At 38.7% G+C, this 16,137-nt stretch overlaps 1 protein-coding gene across 4 annotated transcripts in view; it reads right to left on the bottom strand.

Moving 5' to 3' along the window:
• The window catches only part of RERE (arginine-glutamic acid dipeptide repeats), a 408,446-nt gene that overhangs the window by 198,769 nt on the left and 193,540 nt on the right, over positions 1-16,137 (bottom strand). For 3 of the 4 annotated variants that reach the window (XM_037062025.1, XM_037062026.1, XM_037062023.1), the window contains one exon: positions 8,491-8,616. The exons of the other annotated variant lie outside the window; for it this stretch is intronic. In XM_037062025.1, coding sequence (XP_036917920.1) covers positions 8,491-8,616 — 126 coding nt within the window. The remainder of the gene's footprint in view (positions 1-8,490; positions 8,617-16,137) is intronic. 4 annotated transcript variants of the gene reach the window in all.

The following is a 16,137-nucleotide window of genomic DNA, read 5'->3' as shown; positions in this document are numbered from 1 at the left end:
CAGATCCAGGTGAAAATAATCAATAGGTGCTGATAGGTATGTGAAAACTTGGTGAAGAACAGGATATTTACATGGTCTCAAAGTTTCTCCCTACAAATTACTTGTTAATTACAATGGGAAACTTAGTAATTTATCTAAGTGATACAAGTTAACATTGCCAAAAATGTTACAAACTGATCGATCCCATATGTCCTTTTAATGTAAGGCACTTAGGACACAATGCCATTAATAGTCCTGCCTAAAATGCATATTCTAAATCTAGTAATTAGGAAACAATGAATTACAAACATCTGGGCCATATACTTTAAAGCCACGCTAATGTGATGGAAAATTTAAAAAGGTGAAGGAGCTACTCTAGGTTCAAGGAGACTAAAGAGGCATGCTAAGTGTGATGTTGAACTGGATAGTAGGTCAAAAAAATGCTATAGAAGGCACTGTGGAGAAATATGGCAAAATGTGCTTCCAAACTAGATTATAACACTGTACCACACTGTCAAAATCCCTGACTCTGGTAACCACCATATTTTGCCGTGTATAATGCACACCCACGTTTTTAGCCCAAACTTTCAGAAGGAAAAAATCTTTGGTTTTAATTTTTTAATTCAATTTTTATTTAATATTTAGATACTTTTTTGTATTATAAACAAATTTTAGCATTTATTTTTTAACATACTATGGTACAAGAAATCTTATGTAACAAATAATTACAAAACACAAGAACAGATAGAAGGTATTTCAGGTACTACCTATGTATAATGTGCATCCTTATTTTCCCCTAAAAAAAATTGGGCAAAAAAAGTGTGCATTATATATGGCAAAATACAGTATGCAAAGGCTTTATAAATGAATGTCCTTGTTCTATGAAATACACACAAATATTTAGGGAGTAAATAGTCAAGATGTCTGCATATTACTTTCCATTCAGAACAAGGTAATAATACAGAGCCCCCAAACTGACCCACATCAACTGACCTTTGACAAAGGAGCAAAGGCAACACAGTGGAGAAAGCATAGTTTCTCAACAAATGATGCTAAATAACTGGACATCAACATGAAAAAAATTCAATAGACTTTATGCCCTTTACCAAAATTAATTCAAAATGGATCACAGACCTAAACACAAAACAAAAAACTATGAAGTTCCTATAGAAGACAACATAAGAAAACCTAGATGACCATGGTTATGGTGGTGCCTTTTTAGATTTAACACCAAAGGCACACAATCCATGAAAGAAAGAATTGGTAAACTGGATTTCACTAAAATTCAAAATATCTGTTCTGAAAAAGACACTGTCAAGAAAAGGAGAAGCCATAGGTTGGGAGAAAATATTTGCAAATGACAAATCTAATAAAAGACTGTCATCCAGTCTTTTATTAGATTTGTAGCTCAGTGGATTGAGCGCGGGCCTGTGAACCACATGATCGCCGTTTCGATTCCCAGTCAGGGCCCGTGCCTGGGTTGCAGGCCAGTTCCCGGCAGGGGACTCACCAGAGGTAACCATACATTGATATTTCTCTCCCTCTCTCCTTCCCTTCCACTCTAAAGATAAATAAATAAAATTTTTAAAAAAAGACTGTCATCCAAAATATATGAACTCTTTATACTCAACGATAAGACAATAAACAATCCAATTAAAAACTAAACCCAAGATCTTAACAGACATCTCACCAAAGAAGATATACAGATAGCAAATAAGCATATGAAGACATACTCCACATCAATTTCACTAGGGAAATGCAAGTTAAAACAACACTGACATAGCACTATGCTCACCTACCAAAATGGCCAAAATCCAAAGCACTGACACCAAATGTTGCCAGGAGTGTGGAACACCAGAAACTCTTCATTCATTGCTGGTAGGAGTGCTTTTGGAAAACAGCTGGGTTGTTTCTTTAAAAACTAGACATATTCTTACCATACAATCCAGCAATCTCACTCCATGGTCTTACCAAAAAGAGTTCAAAACTTATGTCCACACAAAAACTGGCACGCAAATGTTATAGCAGCTCTATTCATAACTGCTAAAACTGGGAAGATGCCCATCAGTAGGTAAAGGGATAAACTGTGGGTGCACTCAAATAATGGAATATTGTTCAGTGTGAAAAATAAGCTATTCAAAGCCATGAAAAGACATAAAGAAAAGTAAGTGCATATTACCAAGTGAAAGAACCAATCTGAAAAAGCTATACATTCCGTGTAACTCCAGCTCTATGGCGTTCTAGAGAAGGCAAAACTATGGAGAAGCAAAACAATAACTGGTTGCCAGGGCTCAGGGAGAAGAGAGGGGTGAATAGGCAGAGTACAGAGGATTTGAGGTCAGTGAAAACACTATTTATGAAACAATAGTAGTGGATTCTCAGCTTTAGAAAGTTGTTCAAACACATAGAATGTACAACACAAAGAGTGAATCCTAATGTTCACTTTGGGTAATAATGATGTTCAATGCAGGTTCATTAATTATTACATATGTACCACTCTAGTGAGGGATATTAAAAATGAGGGAGGCTATTCACGTAGGGGTAGGGAGGCATGTGGGAAATCTCTGTACCTTCCACTCAGTTTTGCTGTGAACCTAAAACTGCTCTAAAAAATAAAGTCTAAGCTCTGGCTGGTGTAGCTCAATGGATTGAGCATGGTCCTGTGAACCAAATGATCACGGTTCAATTCCCCATCAGGGTACATGCCTGGGTTGCAGACCAGTTCCCAGCAGGGGCCAGTTCCCAGCAGGGGATGCACCAGAAGCAACCATACATTGATGTTTCTCTCCTTCCCTTCCCTTCTAAAGATAAATAAGTAAAATTTTTAAAAAAATAAAGTCTATTTAAAAAAAGAAAAGAAAATGACAAGTACCAGACATTCAATCTAACTGTAGATTGAATGAGACCAGAGATAAAAACAGAAAATAACAACTTCCAGGCATGAGACATCATAATTTCTACAGACTCTGAAAAGGACTGATTAACCTTAGGTGTATTACCCAAACTTCACTCCAGTCCCTAAGAAAAATCTGGTACTCTATTGATGGCCTTAATATTAGTCACAAGATATACCGCCACCAAAAGAAAAGTACTATGATACCCTAAAATGAGGGGTAAAACTAAAAACAAAGCTAAACAAAACTGCAAGGTCTACCTCCATGGAATGGAAGACCATGAAATGTCTTTAGCAATTTATATTAGTAAAGCTGATTCTGGGGAACTTGTAAAGCCTGGGAACTCCACATTCTTGCTTAGGTATTTTTCGAACATTATTAAACAGCCCCCAAAATACAAGGCTGAAAGGCCTAACAGTTTCTGTGAGTAATAAAGGGTGGTGCACTATGCCTTAAAAAAAGAAAGTTCAATAAAATCTAGATGTAATCATTGCATATTACATAGACCTATGATTACAAAAAGACTGCTTAAATAGTAAGCAGTTTTATAAAATCATAAGGTTATTCAAATCTACGTTCTGAAAATGTAGCTTGATGCTCCTTTTGTTAAAAAATAAAAGTAGCAGACGAATACGATGGGAAGACAGCCATAAGAACAAACTAGCTAACAATCTGCTTTTATGGGAGAGTAGGGTATGGAAATAACTGTTCCAAGTGAAAGGAATTAATCAGGGAGCAGTATCATATTGGGTGTTTTAAGAATTTTTTAAACTTGCTACATTAAAATCCAACAGTTATTACTCAACTTTCATTTAAGGGAGTTGATTAATTCCAGCATTTGTATTGGCAATTTTTCTCAAAATTCAGTCATTTTAATATCTCTAACTACAATCAAAGGTAAAAGGCAATCATTACTTTTGGCATATATAATGTCAACTGGCGAAGCCACACTAAATATTGAAAAGGTAGAATATCCTGAGCAGCTCCTGCAGACCTACCCAAGCAAGCAGATTAGAGTCCTTTATAAGCAGCACATAGGTAGGAATACAACCACTTTAAAGCAGCATTTTATAATAAATGTTCACTTTTAATTATTAAATGGTACTGAAGTCCCAAGTATGAGAAGTACCAATGTTAGAAACAATACTTTAAAATGATAAATGTCTTATATAAGCAAAAAATAATAGTTCTAACACTGGCTTGAACTAGGTATGAAGAAAAGGATTCCTAGCTAAAAGCTGGGAAGTCAATGGCGAGTCACATGAGCTTACTTGAAGGACATCCCTATCAGGTGGAGGTAAGTCAGCAGGAGCAGTGGAAAGAGCACTAACCAGTGACCCAGAAGACCTGGCTTCTGGCCTAAGCAGCCCCTCATGAACCACAGGGTGGGGGAAAGCCACTGGGCCCTAGCTTCCCACTCTGTGTTAATGGGCAGGTTTATCTGGGGGAATGGATTTATTCCAAAGGAAATGCAAAACCCAATTTCTTTACATGTACCAAGTTTTACCTGAAACAAACACATACACACAAACAAAACAGACTACAGAAATTATTTTTCAAATGTGTATACAGTTAACACTTGAAGAATATGGATTTGAACTGCACCAGTCCACTCAGACAGTAACTACCGTATAACTACAGCAACTACAATAACTACTGTACTGCTTTGTATCTGTATCTGGGAGTCAACAGATGTGGAGGGCCAACTGACTGTACACATTTATCTAATGCCACTTTTTATAGGGGATCTGAGCATCCTCCGATTCTGGTATCTGCAGGGGGTCCGGGAACCAATCCCCCACAGGTACCAAGACATTTAAGTTTTAGTGCCATCAAAAGTTATATGCAGATTTTTGACTGAGGGGCAGTGGAAGGGCTGGCTCCCAATGAAAAGGGAACTCACAGTAGCTGGGGGCATGCATTTTTTAAACAAAAGAACACTAAAGGTATAACCACCACAAGTACTAACAGAAAAACAAAATCTACTGATACTAAACAGGTTCTCACACCACACTATCAACACCACTGTCCACAGTTCTTAATTTAAATTTTTAAAATTTTTTCAACATTTTAGGAATCTATCAATTAGCATCTATGGTTGAAAAGTACTCTCTCTCCAGGAAATTGCACTTACATATAAGACTGCAAGGAATTTCAGAAAACCCTCTTAAACTCAAAGAGCTCACCTAGGGGCCTATGCCTAGATTAAGAATGTCTACAACACAGATAACTTATTTAAAATCTGAATTTATATAACAAACATCTCTGTGCTAACAGATAACGTTTAATAAATGCCTATTATATGCTATTTAATGAATTATTTCATTAATCTTTGCAACAACCCTTTGAGGTAGCTGGTAACATTATACCCATTTTCAAAGTAAGAAAACTAAGGGTTAGAAAAGTTAATTAACATAAGAACATGTCAAGAGATAAAATACGTTCTCTAAAAGATAATGCACCAAAAACAAAACTGGTAGTTAAAAAAAATAACTGATATAAAATAGCTCAACCCTCTGTCTTATTCATATTATGTACGTTAGCCACTTGACAGAGATCTTAAATAGGAAAAGATATAACTAAAAAATTTAAATGCTAATGAACCCCCTAACTAGTCCTTGATCTCCCAGTGGGGAAGGGGACAGGTGCAGCCAGCGACTCCAGCCTGCAGAGCCCCACCACAACAGTACCAAGGAAAGCATTTCCCAGTAAGTGCCTGCACCACCCTCCTTTAGAGAGCCCCTCGTGCCTGCACGCAGTCTACAGAGGATCCGGGCACTGTTTTCTTTGCCATCTCACCTTCCTCACTAGCCTCCAACTACCAGTAAACACGGTACTCTGCCAGAAGACATCCAAGCTAACAGATTCTCAACAAGTAAAAATGTTGTCTTTCCAGCACTGATACTTTAAAAATGAATGAGTTAGAAATTTATAAAATTAAATCTTATGAGTTGTTGCATTTAGTGTAGAAACACAGATCACATATACCTGAATATGCAAAGAAAGTGAAATTATGATGCAATCAATGTCATCCTATAAAAACTAAATTAACAAAAATAGTCTATTAGGGAAGACATCTGGTGTATCATGGCAAGAAACGTTAATGATATTGTCTGCAACCCTGTAATCAATTTTTCCCCAGCAGCTCTCTCATTACACTGTAGTGGATCTGTGTGCCTGCAGAATTTATGAGCGCTCCACACATGGGGCTGGGGGAGCTTTGCCAACTGCATCTGATTCAGATCCAGCTCAAAGGACTTGGCAGCATGAAGTGTTGTTAAAGAACAATCAATACAGTTAGCTTTATGCAGCATCATCTTGACTGAAAGATTTACCATCTTCTCACAGAATCTTCTCAAACCTACATATGATGGTATCTGAGTACAGCACCAATCATGAGCTTATTCAAATCTCCAGTGAACACAATATTTTTGCTGCTAAAAAATTAAATACTGGTCGTCACTAAGGCTAACAGAAAAAGCTTACTATTAAGGAAAAAACTTTAGATCCATTCAGCAAATCCTGGTTAGTGACTATTGTGGTAAATCAAACAGTCTAACAATAATATCCACACTGATTAGAGAAGAAAACATCAGCCTGAAAGACAAAAACCATTTCTCAGATATATATGGAAACAATATGGTAATTGTTAAAAGCTGAAGCTTTTGAAATGGTAGTCAAAGTCGGGACCCTGCTAATTTGTCCCTTACAATGTCAGTATCTCTCTTCAGGGATTAGAATTATACTTTTATCCACTATATTGCGTTTCATCTTACATTGTGAATGGCTACCATATCAAGAATTCCAAGGCTTCCATAATGTGAACCTTTTGCTGGTCTAATTCTTGATAAATTACACTGGCAACTACCTAAACATGAAATTGTTGCTCTGACACTTTTCCCTGATTGTTATAATTATGAATATCTCCATCGCTATTGTCTTGGTCCTCTTCATTTCACGCGTGGACGACGGCGCTAGCCGCCTACTGGGAACCGAGTCCTGCCCCGCTCTACGCTGCCTTACGCTGCCTTCCGCTGCCCGATGAATCTTAAGCAGTGATTTGCAAACCAGCTTGCAGGATATTAAAAAAGCCTATAAAGGCTCTTTTCTGCCTCATATAAAAATCTCACCTTTTCTAACCTTTTTAAGATCCCTCATAATCTGGTACCATTTTGTATCCCCACTCTGCCTCCCAAGGCCCACTAACCTGTGCTCTTCACTGCTGCCCTGTGGTCTCCTGGCAACTCCCAGCCTCACCAAGCTCACTGTCTATGTTGCTTATAGGAACGGCCTGACATGTACACCTGGAAGTCTCCTCCACTTTGCCTGTCCACATGGTACTAATGTATCAAAAAATACACAGCCCAGACTGGTATGGCTCATTGGAAGGCTGGGCATCATCCCACAAACTGAAAGGTCACCAGTTCAATTCCCAGTCGGGGCACATGCCTGGGTTAGGGACCAGGTCCCCGGACGGGAACATGTGATAGGCAAACTGATTGATGTTTCCCTCCCTCTCTTTCTCCCTCCCTTCCCCTCTCTCTAAAAATAAATAAACAAAATCTTTAAAACAAACAAACAACAACAACAAAAACCATACCCAGCTCCTCAAAACCTACCATCACAAAACTTCCCCAGCGCTATCACCCATCTCTATCGCCCACTTGGAGCACTCTCTTCTCTTAGTCTCAAGATCTCAATGTTCCGCACTGTAATGGAATAGCTCATTACATATCACTAGTATCTTGTACTGTGCGTGTGCATCTGTGATGGCTATTTTTTCTCATTGAGCCCCACAGATTACATGCAAGAGAAAGACAGGTCTTAACTTCTTTAGTGATTAATAGCAGTTACTCTGAACAATTACACCTGTCTTTAGGAAAGCTTTAACATTAAATCCTCACAAAGGAAGGAAGAGACAGGTGCGTACACAGCTTTCAGAAAAGGTAAGATGTAAGACAAAAACAGTCCTCATGAATCACTACCTCCGGGTCCTGTGTTCTAAGGGATAACTAACTAAGGACATTTCATCTTGGTACATCTCATGCACATGGCACATTCCCACCAGGCAACAGAGGAATTACCAGGGCATAACTGAGGGCACTATGTCTACACCCCAACCCACACTTTCCAAAGTGTTTTATTCTATATCTGCCATTGTAGAAAAGCCTAGCTACTTCTGAACAATATTCTACAAATGGTCACCTGAGAGGACAGCACCCAAAATAGTTTAGATTCACGGGCCACAAGTCCCAGTGGTCCTGGGGAAATGCACGTTCCACATTTGGTCTCAAACTTACCCCCTTTTTCCCCATTTCAGTTGCCAACATCCACACTCGCTGCTGATTGCCAGCTCCTGCTCCTTGCAGCAGCCCAGCGTGCTCTCTGCTGGTGCCAAACACCCTACCCCACCGAACCCCGCTCACTTCTGGAACTGTCCTAGAGGGGTAAGGCAAGTCCCGTATTTTACTTCCTCTGTGCATGTACTTGTTACTCCTTTAAAAACACATATAATACAGCACATTTTATAGGGGTTCTGGGGAGGGAGGTAATATTCCTATTTTATACCCTATGGATATAAAATATTGACAGCTTTTAAAAACGGGATTCTCCTTACCCCTACAGGCCCTCTCCCGGCTTCAGAAAGATGCTGTGGTGGCTGTGACGCCACCGGCAGAGAGCATGCTGGGGGGTCACACAAAGCAGGAGTTGGAGATCTGCAACAGGCCTGGGAGTTGTGGACCTAAAAAAGAAAAAAGTTTTAAGTTAACGTGCCCAATGTCCCCTCATACCCTGGTTACTAGGGGCACTCAGCACACAAGCATGTGTCTGCACACACCCTTTAGCAGACGGCCTCTGAAATCTCAGAGAATCACCTTGCTGCATTAATCAGAACCGTTTCTGTAGCTCAGTGTGAGCAAACCACGGCCCTTCCAGCTTTACTCTTCAATCTAGACCCTGTCACAAAGCAGTATGGTGTGTGCCCCTCAAAATAACCAAGTTATTATGACAGCGCCAAAGCACAGTGACAGTGGTATGCTGTACTTTAAGTAAAAGTTTCTGTGGTGTCAGATAAACACAACCACAAAATGAACCACAAGCAGACAAAGTGAGCTTTCAGAAGTGTTTTCTAATGAGAGAAGCTGAAGTTCTAAGACATATACTTAATAAGGAAATATTAAAGACATTAGGAGTATCAAAGAAAGATCCTACCATTTTTTTCAAAGTCCTAGTTTAGTTTTGTAAAGCTAAAGGCAAGGTAAAAGACAAAAGCTTAATACCAGAGGGAAAAAAGGACCCATTCCAATGAATTTTAATCTTTTCCAGTGCCCACAAGGTAAGTAGAATGAACGAACAGGCACAAAGCATCAAATCCAAGAAAGACATTTCTTTTAGGGGCAAAACCAGTTTGGTATGTATCACTTTTTTTTTTTAAAAGAAACTATAAAAAAATTTAAAACCAGTAAAAGATTAGAGAGCAACTTCTGAAAGCCAGCACGTTACTTTTAAGTGTCAAAAGATACTTCAGATAACAGTTTGAATATGATCCCTTTCAAACATTCTAGAAGAGTACATAACATTTCTAACAAACCAACCAATTCAATTTCATTAGACTTTAAATGAACTAAAAACCCATAAAAGTCTAAACGCTTATCCAAGATCTCTGTTCCTAAAGTTGTTTAAAAGTTACAGATAAGTAAATGTCTTAATATTAAATCATATTTATGGAGTCTTGTCATATAACTCCTTTTGAGAAGCAAAAAATCACTCTAACAACTTCCTATAAGTCAAGATTTAACATGCTCTATATGTCTCTTTTAAAACAAGCAAAAAAGACAAGTCCCATGAAATACGCTAACTTGGGGAATGCCTTCACCTTGGTGGTTTTATTTCCTTTCCCTACAGACCATCCTTCCACAGCATGCCCTGAGCGCCACAGTCTGTGCAGTCAGCCTCTTGACTTCCACTGCCTCAGTCACAACACGCGATGGAACCAAGTGTTACAGCCATAACCTTGACCACCACACACCTCTCTCCTCCCACACCAACACTGCACAACCCAAATCAAAGATTCAATTGTGTACAAGAATGTACAGTATACTCAATATTTTTTTACCATAAGCATCAAATAGAAAGGAATTTCTGTTTAATCTCTTACGCTAGGAATTCAATTAATCAGACCACTCAAATAAATTCCTTATTCATACAAATCAAGGGTTTTAAACAAAGAAACCTAGTAAAGCATTTCTAAGCAACTTGGCATTATATTAATATGCAAGAGTTCAATTAATTATTAAAACCATTTAAGCATTAAAAAGGGCATAATTTCAAAGCATACCATTGTTCTTATCTGTGAATCAGAAAACACTGACACAATATCTCAGTTTCCCTAGTTTTATTTCAGTCCTTCTCATGATCTTCCCAGGTCTACTTTGAGCTGGTTCTTAACCCAAACATCCACATCCACATATAAATTACAAATTTCCAGTTGTAAGGAACTGAGTTTGAATGACAAGACTTTACCAATATTCTTGCACAGCAGTTCTCTGCTAATATCAAATTGTCTCAACCTTCCTTAAGCTCCTCTTTAAAAAATTAGAATACCTAGAGTTGTCTTCATTGAAAAAATTCATATAGAGAATAGATTTAGTAAATAACATTATAAATAAATATTTTACAAAGATAAATATAATTAAATAACTTTTTTCAGTGATTTCTTAGAGTCCTAAAATCCAAATGAAGTAGGGCAAAATGAATTACTAACTTCACAGTAACCGAGAACCATTAAAACTTTAAAGCCCACATTATATATAATGGCTGTCAGTCATGAGTGAAAAGAGACTGCTGAGAAGCTGAGTAAATAGGGCCAATAAGGTGCTCTGAGATTATTTATTCCCAAAGTCTCGTTTTGATTTTCACTTACGTGAATACTGTACTCCATTTATAAGGTGACATTCAGATCACGCAAACTGGTTGTGGTTATTCAAAACAACCTTCAACATGACTGCTCCAGAATTGAGGGAGAGGGGTTTGTGGCAGATACCAACATCATCTCATCTGACCACGTCTATCAAATTCAGAGATAAGACAGTTCATCTTGCTCTTGCTTCTTATAGTATTAAATATAATTATACACTTCAAATTTACATGTGAAAAGGACATTTAGTCCTCAAACATATACAGCAGGTCCTCAAATAGCATCATTTTGTTCATCATTGTTCATCACCTTTCATTATAACATTGATGAAATGTCAGAAGAACTTCTTTTTTTAATTTATTTAATTATTTTTCAAGTACAGTTTTCTGTCTATCACTCCCATCCCAACCCCGCCCCCCCCATGCTCAATTGCCCTATGGTAAAACTGATTTCATTATACATCATTTCCCTTAAATTCACAGAACTTATCAACAATGTTAAACGAGAACTCAGAACTTGCTGTATTTATTACTGGTGACTTACTCCAAACATAGCACCCTGTAACCCCAACAACCCATGTAGTTCATTACAATGGACAACGACTAAGCAACCAAAGCCTTTATTTTAAACAAAGAAGGGCGGGGGGGGGGGGGTAGCTGTGGCCTTCCAGAAGAATCCCCTAGCAATGCACACCTTTCCGTGAAGGAGAAATCACAGTAGGGGAAGAGCACTACCACACTGACACACTCACTGACAGTGAGAACAACCGACCTACCGGAAAGGAACACTGACTTTTAAAGAACTGTCTCAGCTCCACATCTCCTTGTCTCTTCAAGTAATACTTAATTCCTCACTCTATAAACTGAAAACACTTGATAACGAATTTCATGGTTTTCACTTCCTAATCCAACACTACATGCAAATAAAAAAGCTGTAACTGGATGTTACTAACCTTTGTGTAGGGGATGAGCCAAGAGTGTAAACAGAAAAAAGAGCTACAGATATTTTAAAAAATACAATACTCAATTCTGCAGGGCTAATTTGAGGGGCTATGAAAAACAAAAGATAAACAACCGCTGCTTCACACAGAAATGAAATCATCATACCATAAGGCATTTTTCATATCAGCTACACCAATGTAAACTTCCTGAAGAAAATTAGAAACTAAGTTTTAAAGTATTTGAAGAATAGTTTTATTATTTAAACACTGGTATATAAATTAATACACACTGCAAACTTAACAAAAGGTAAAGAAGCAGATCCCTTTGGCTTGTTTCATAAACAAAGTTAATCAGCAGCTAATGCAAGCACTGCATCAAACTACTACTAAACTTTTTAGAAATCTTTAACCAGTAAATTCTTTCCATGGAAATGTTAGTTTATTCAATATTCAATAAATATCCACTGTGGGTCACATGTGGGCCAGGCAGTGTGCTACATTGCTCAGTATACAGTACATCAATGAATAAAGCTGGTGTGGTGTCTCCCCTCACAAAGCTTAACCCTAAAGCACCAAGTACACATCAACATCATGATCACTGTCAATCCATGGCCCAGGCACTGCGCTACCCACTTTGTAGACTTAACTTTTTAATCTAAAAACAATCTACCTGCCAAGTAGGTGCATTATATCCCCTCCATAGTAAAGTAAAATAGGGTCAGGAGGGCTAAGTGTATTGCCCAAGGTCACGAAAAGAGAGCAACTGATGGAACAAACTGATGTCAATGTCAAGCTGTCAACTCATGCACTCTACCATCCCTCGTCTCAGTCCCAGAAAAGTACCCAAAATTCTGAATCAGCCATGTTCAAATTAACGTGGACTTCCTGTCCCACCCTCAAATCAGTTTTTAATATTTATCTGATATTACAAGATTTATACAAGATATATCTAATATTACAATGTGGATCATGCACACATAGTAACTAACTCATTGTGTGCACACATGTGTGTGTGTGCACAAAGAGTGCATGTAAATGAGCTCACGTCTCCCAGCATTATCTATGTAAAGGTCTCTAGAGAAAATGTAAGTACTTATCCTCAATAAGTTTTCATTTTAAAGAAAGAATAGCAGCTTCTTACTTTTAATTCACTTCTAAGAAACAACTTGGTGTACAGAGGACAATGTCAAAGGTAAATGGAACCTAAGCTGAAGCTAATTTTTCTGCAGTTCCTCTTTGTTGCCAAGTTCTTGGAGTAGAGTACAGACCAGGAATCAGAATGAGAAATTCCAAGTGCTCCTCCCCCAGCTGCTCACATGGTATTAAATCTTGAATAATCTGGCCCCCACCTTCAAAGCAGTAATGGAGATGTGCCTGTTCTAAGATAACTAGTGGCAAACTAAGGCTTTCACTATCCTGCATTCACAAGCAGGACTTGGGATGCATGCTGTTGGGGTCATCAATGACACAGCAGCACACTCATCCATGCAGAGCTGTAACAACACGCTAAGCCCCAAACAGTGAACTGGAAATACCATAATATCCCTAATGACACATCTCTACCTCTAAGGAATGTCTAGACCAGGTATAATTTTAACAATAACTTTCCCAGTTTTAATCAACCAAATAAGAGCCAAAATAAATCAATGTTATTTGCTCAATATAATATCTCTAATAATTACATACCCTACTTGAAAGTTCATTTCATATAACTGAAGAGCAGATAATTATGTAACTCTAAAGAAACCAAAATCAGACTTTTTCTATTGTATGAATGACAGATACTCATTAGGAATCCACACAGAATTCCCATGTAGAATATTAAAGAAACAGTTTCAATTACTTGCCTGTGAATGAATTATTAAGTACGAACTACTACTGTTAGACCCAAACCAGGAACTTCTCAGTGTTATACTGAATGGAAATTGCTAAGCTCAGTGATCTTCTTATTGAGGATTCTCAGAGCCCATGATTATTTCTAGATAACACATTAACTCTACTATCAAGGCCTGGATTTCTACAAAAATGGAATTTTGGGGGGTTTTAGTAAAAGAAAAAATCCTTCTTTGGGGACAAAAAGTGAGTGGCTTCCTCCAAATCAATCCTATTCAGTGTTCTCCAAAGGGGACTGATATCTAAAATGCCACAGCTGTCTGTCCTCAGACCCTATGGTCACCTCACACTCTTCAGTCCCCACTATGATGCTGTGCTCAGCAAAAACACAAGTTTTCAATAAATGCCTGTCAAAGGCCCTGATTACAACCCAAACATTCTTAATTGCACTCTGGGATATAATGCTTCTTGGTGATACTGACTCATTCAGGAGCAAAACTCTCACAGAAACAAGCCACACAGGGACTCAGAAAAGCCGTGGGGCTGCAGCAAAGGAACGGGTTAACGCTAGGCTCTTGAAGTGACAATTACTGGAGACCAGCTCCAGCTACCGGAGAAGAGGCATTCAACAAGAGGAGCCAACCAGGGTAATCCAAGACTCCAAGGGGAAGCGGCATCAGTGGGGCTCAAGGAGGGTGCGCTCTCTCCCTTTGGCCCTGCAGCTGCCCCAAGCCTCTTCCTTCCCTGGCCCCTGGCTGCACACAGCAGCTTGCCTATGACCTGTTTGTGCCTGCCTCGACCCTCTCTGATGCGGCAATTTTTGATTCAGCCTATCGACTTTGCCACCACCCCTGACCCCCAACCTCCACTAACTTCTCAGTCCCTCAGTTCATCTTTTCAAGCCAGGCCACAAAGATCACAGATTACCATTCCACACTACTGTTCTTTCAAAGAGCTGAAGATTTTGCCAACTGCCTTAATATGTAGTTCAGAAGCCTAGGGGGCAAAGCTGCCTGATTTAATTGATGGTCCCTCTTTCTTCCTGCTTCTAAGTACACACTATCCATAATTCAACTTTACCTCTCCTGCCCTCGAGCCCGTTTTCGTCATGTTGCAAAGATAGTTTTGTCACTGCAGTCAAACAAACCCAGATCTCCCAGTTTGTGAATGAGCCCAATCCAATGAACACTTCCTACGTGAATGAAAGCTTCCTGATACAACACACCCTTGAAAGTGCTACTTCCCAAAACCGCAGTTCTGTTGGGAACTCAGTTCTCTCACCATCACAGCCCCCTCTTACCTCTGTAAAAGTGGGGGCTCTACATATACCTACCAATGCAGGACAGAGGCCTGCTGTGTTTTGATGGTCAAATGTTACTAAAACAGAAGCCATGGATCCCATCCCCATAAAACCCATCACCCAAATAGGGACACCTTTGAGAGTAAAAGGGGACAATTGCTTAACAGTTGACCAGGACAACAGAAGTAAACTTGGTCAATAGAAGCAGCTATGTTTCATATCGTGGACTCAGACTCTATGGGAGGACAAAAGGATCCCTGTGTAAAATCCAAAGACCCTTCTTATCTCATACTGAACTAGTGATGAACTGTTACCAAGGATCCTCAGTTCAATACACTAGCATTGTGCTAGTGACTGGTTGTAGCTGTCTCCTTAGTCCACTTCTCAATTCTTTAGTCTCTGAAGTGTTCAACATTGTATTCTTACTTAACACGTACCATAAAGGGCATTTGCCCAGTTTTTTTATAGTCCTGAAATATACCTAAACTCACAAAGTTGCTGTGGCAAAAGGACTAATTCTAATTAATGGTGTAAACAAAAAAAATGTATCTCACAGTTACAACCCCAAACCAAATCTAAAAAGATAAAATACATAATTAATCAATAATTTTTCAAAGCTGGTGGGTTTTTGTTTTCCATTGCTCCACATGCCACGCCTGGTATTTCCTGTGGGCAAAACCAACTCCAATTTCTTCTTTTTAAAATCTTGCAGAGGAAAAAAAAAGCATATTTCCTTCTGTTCATCTTTTCCCCTTGTAGCCTGAACAAGCTGAATGGGGAAAACTCCCAATGATTGTTTTCATCTATTAGATTACCTTTTTGTAAATAGTATTGGGAACCAAAGAAGGATGTGGATATCCAGACAATAACTATATCCCTTCCAGTAGCAAATATTTCATCATCTCCAGTAACCTCACACAATTATGATACATGCAGAATGCAGAACTCAAACAAAAACATAAGACATGGCAGTGTGCGATTTAGAAAAAGGTATCAACTACAACCTACTTCCCACATTGTTTTTGCACGCAGCTTTAATGTGTTGTTCTAGACCAATACTGATGACAGAAGCTTCAGCTTTTATTGCTGTTAATACCCTGAGCAATTACTGTAACTCAGCAGGAACCTCTGCCGCAAACAGCAACTATCACATTGTAATCAGCATTTCATGAGCAACACTGTTCAAACATAAAGGCAGCAGCTAATGTGCAAAAACTGTACAAAAGGAGCTCAGATTCTAATAGGTAAAAAAAATCTTTGCAATTTTATTTCA

Source organism: Sturnira hondurensis, unplaced genomic scaffold (assembly GCF_014824575.4).
Source record: "Sturnira hondurensis isolate 20B ecotype Veracruz unplaced genomic scaffold, ASM1482457v3 Scaffold0013931, whole genome shotgun sequence".
Lineage (NCBI taxonomy): Eukaryota > Metazoa > Chordata > Mammalia > Chiroptera > Phyllostomidae > Sturnira > Sturnira hondurensis.
This window is presented reverse-complemented; position numbering and strand designations above follow the sequence as displayed.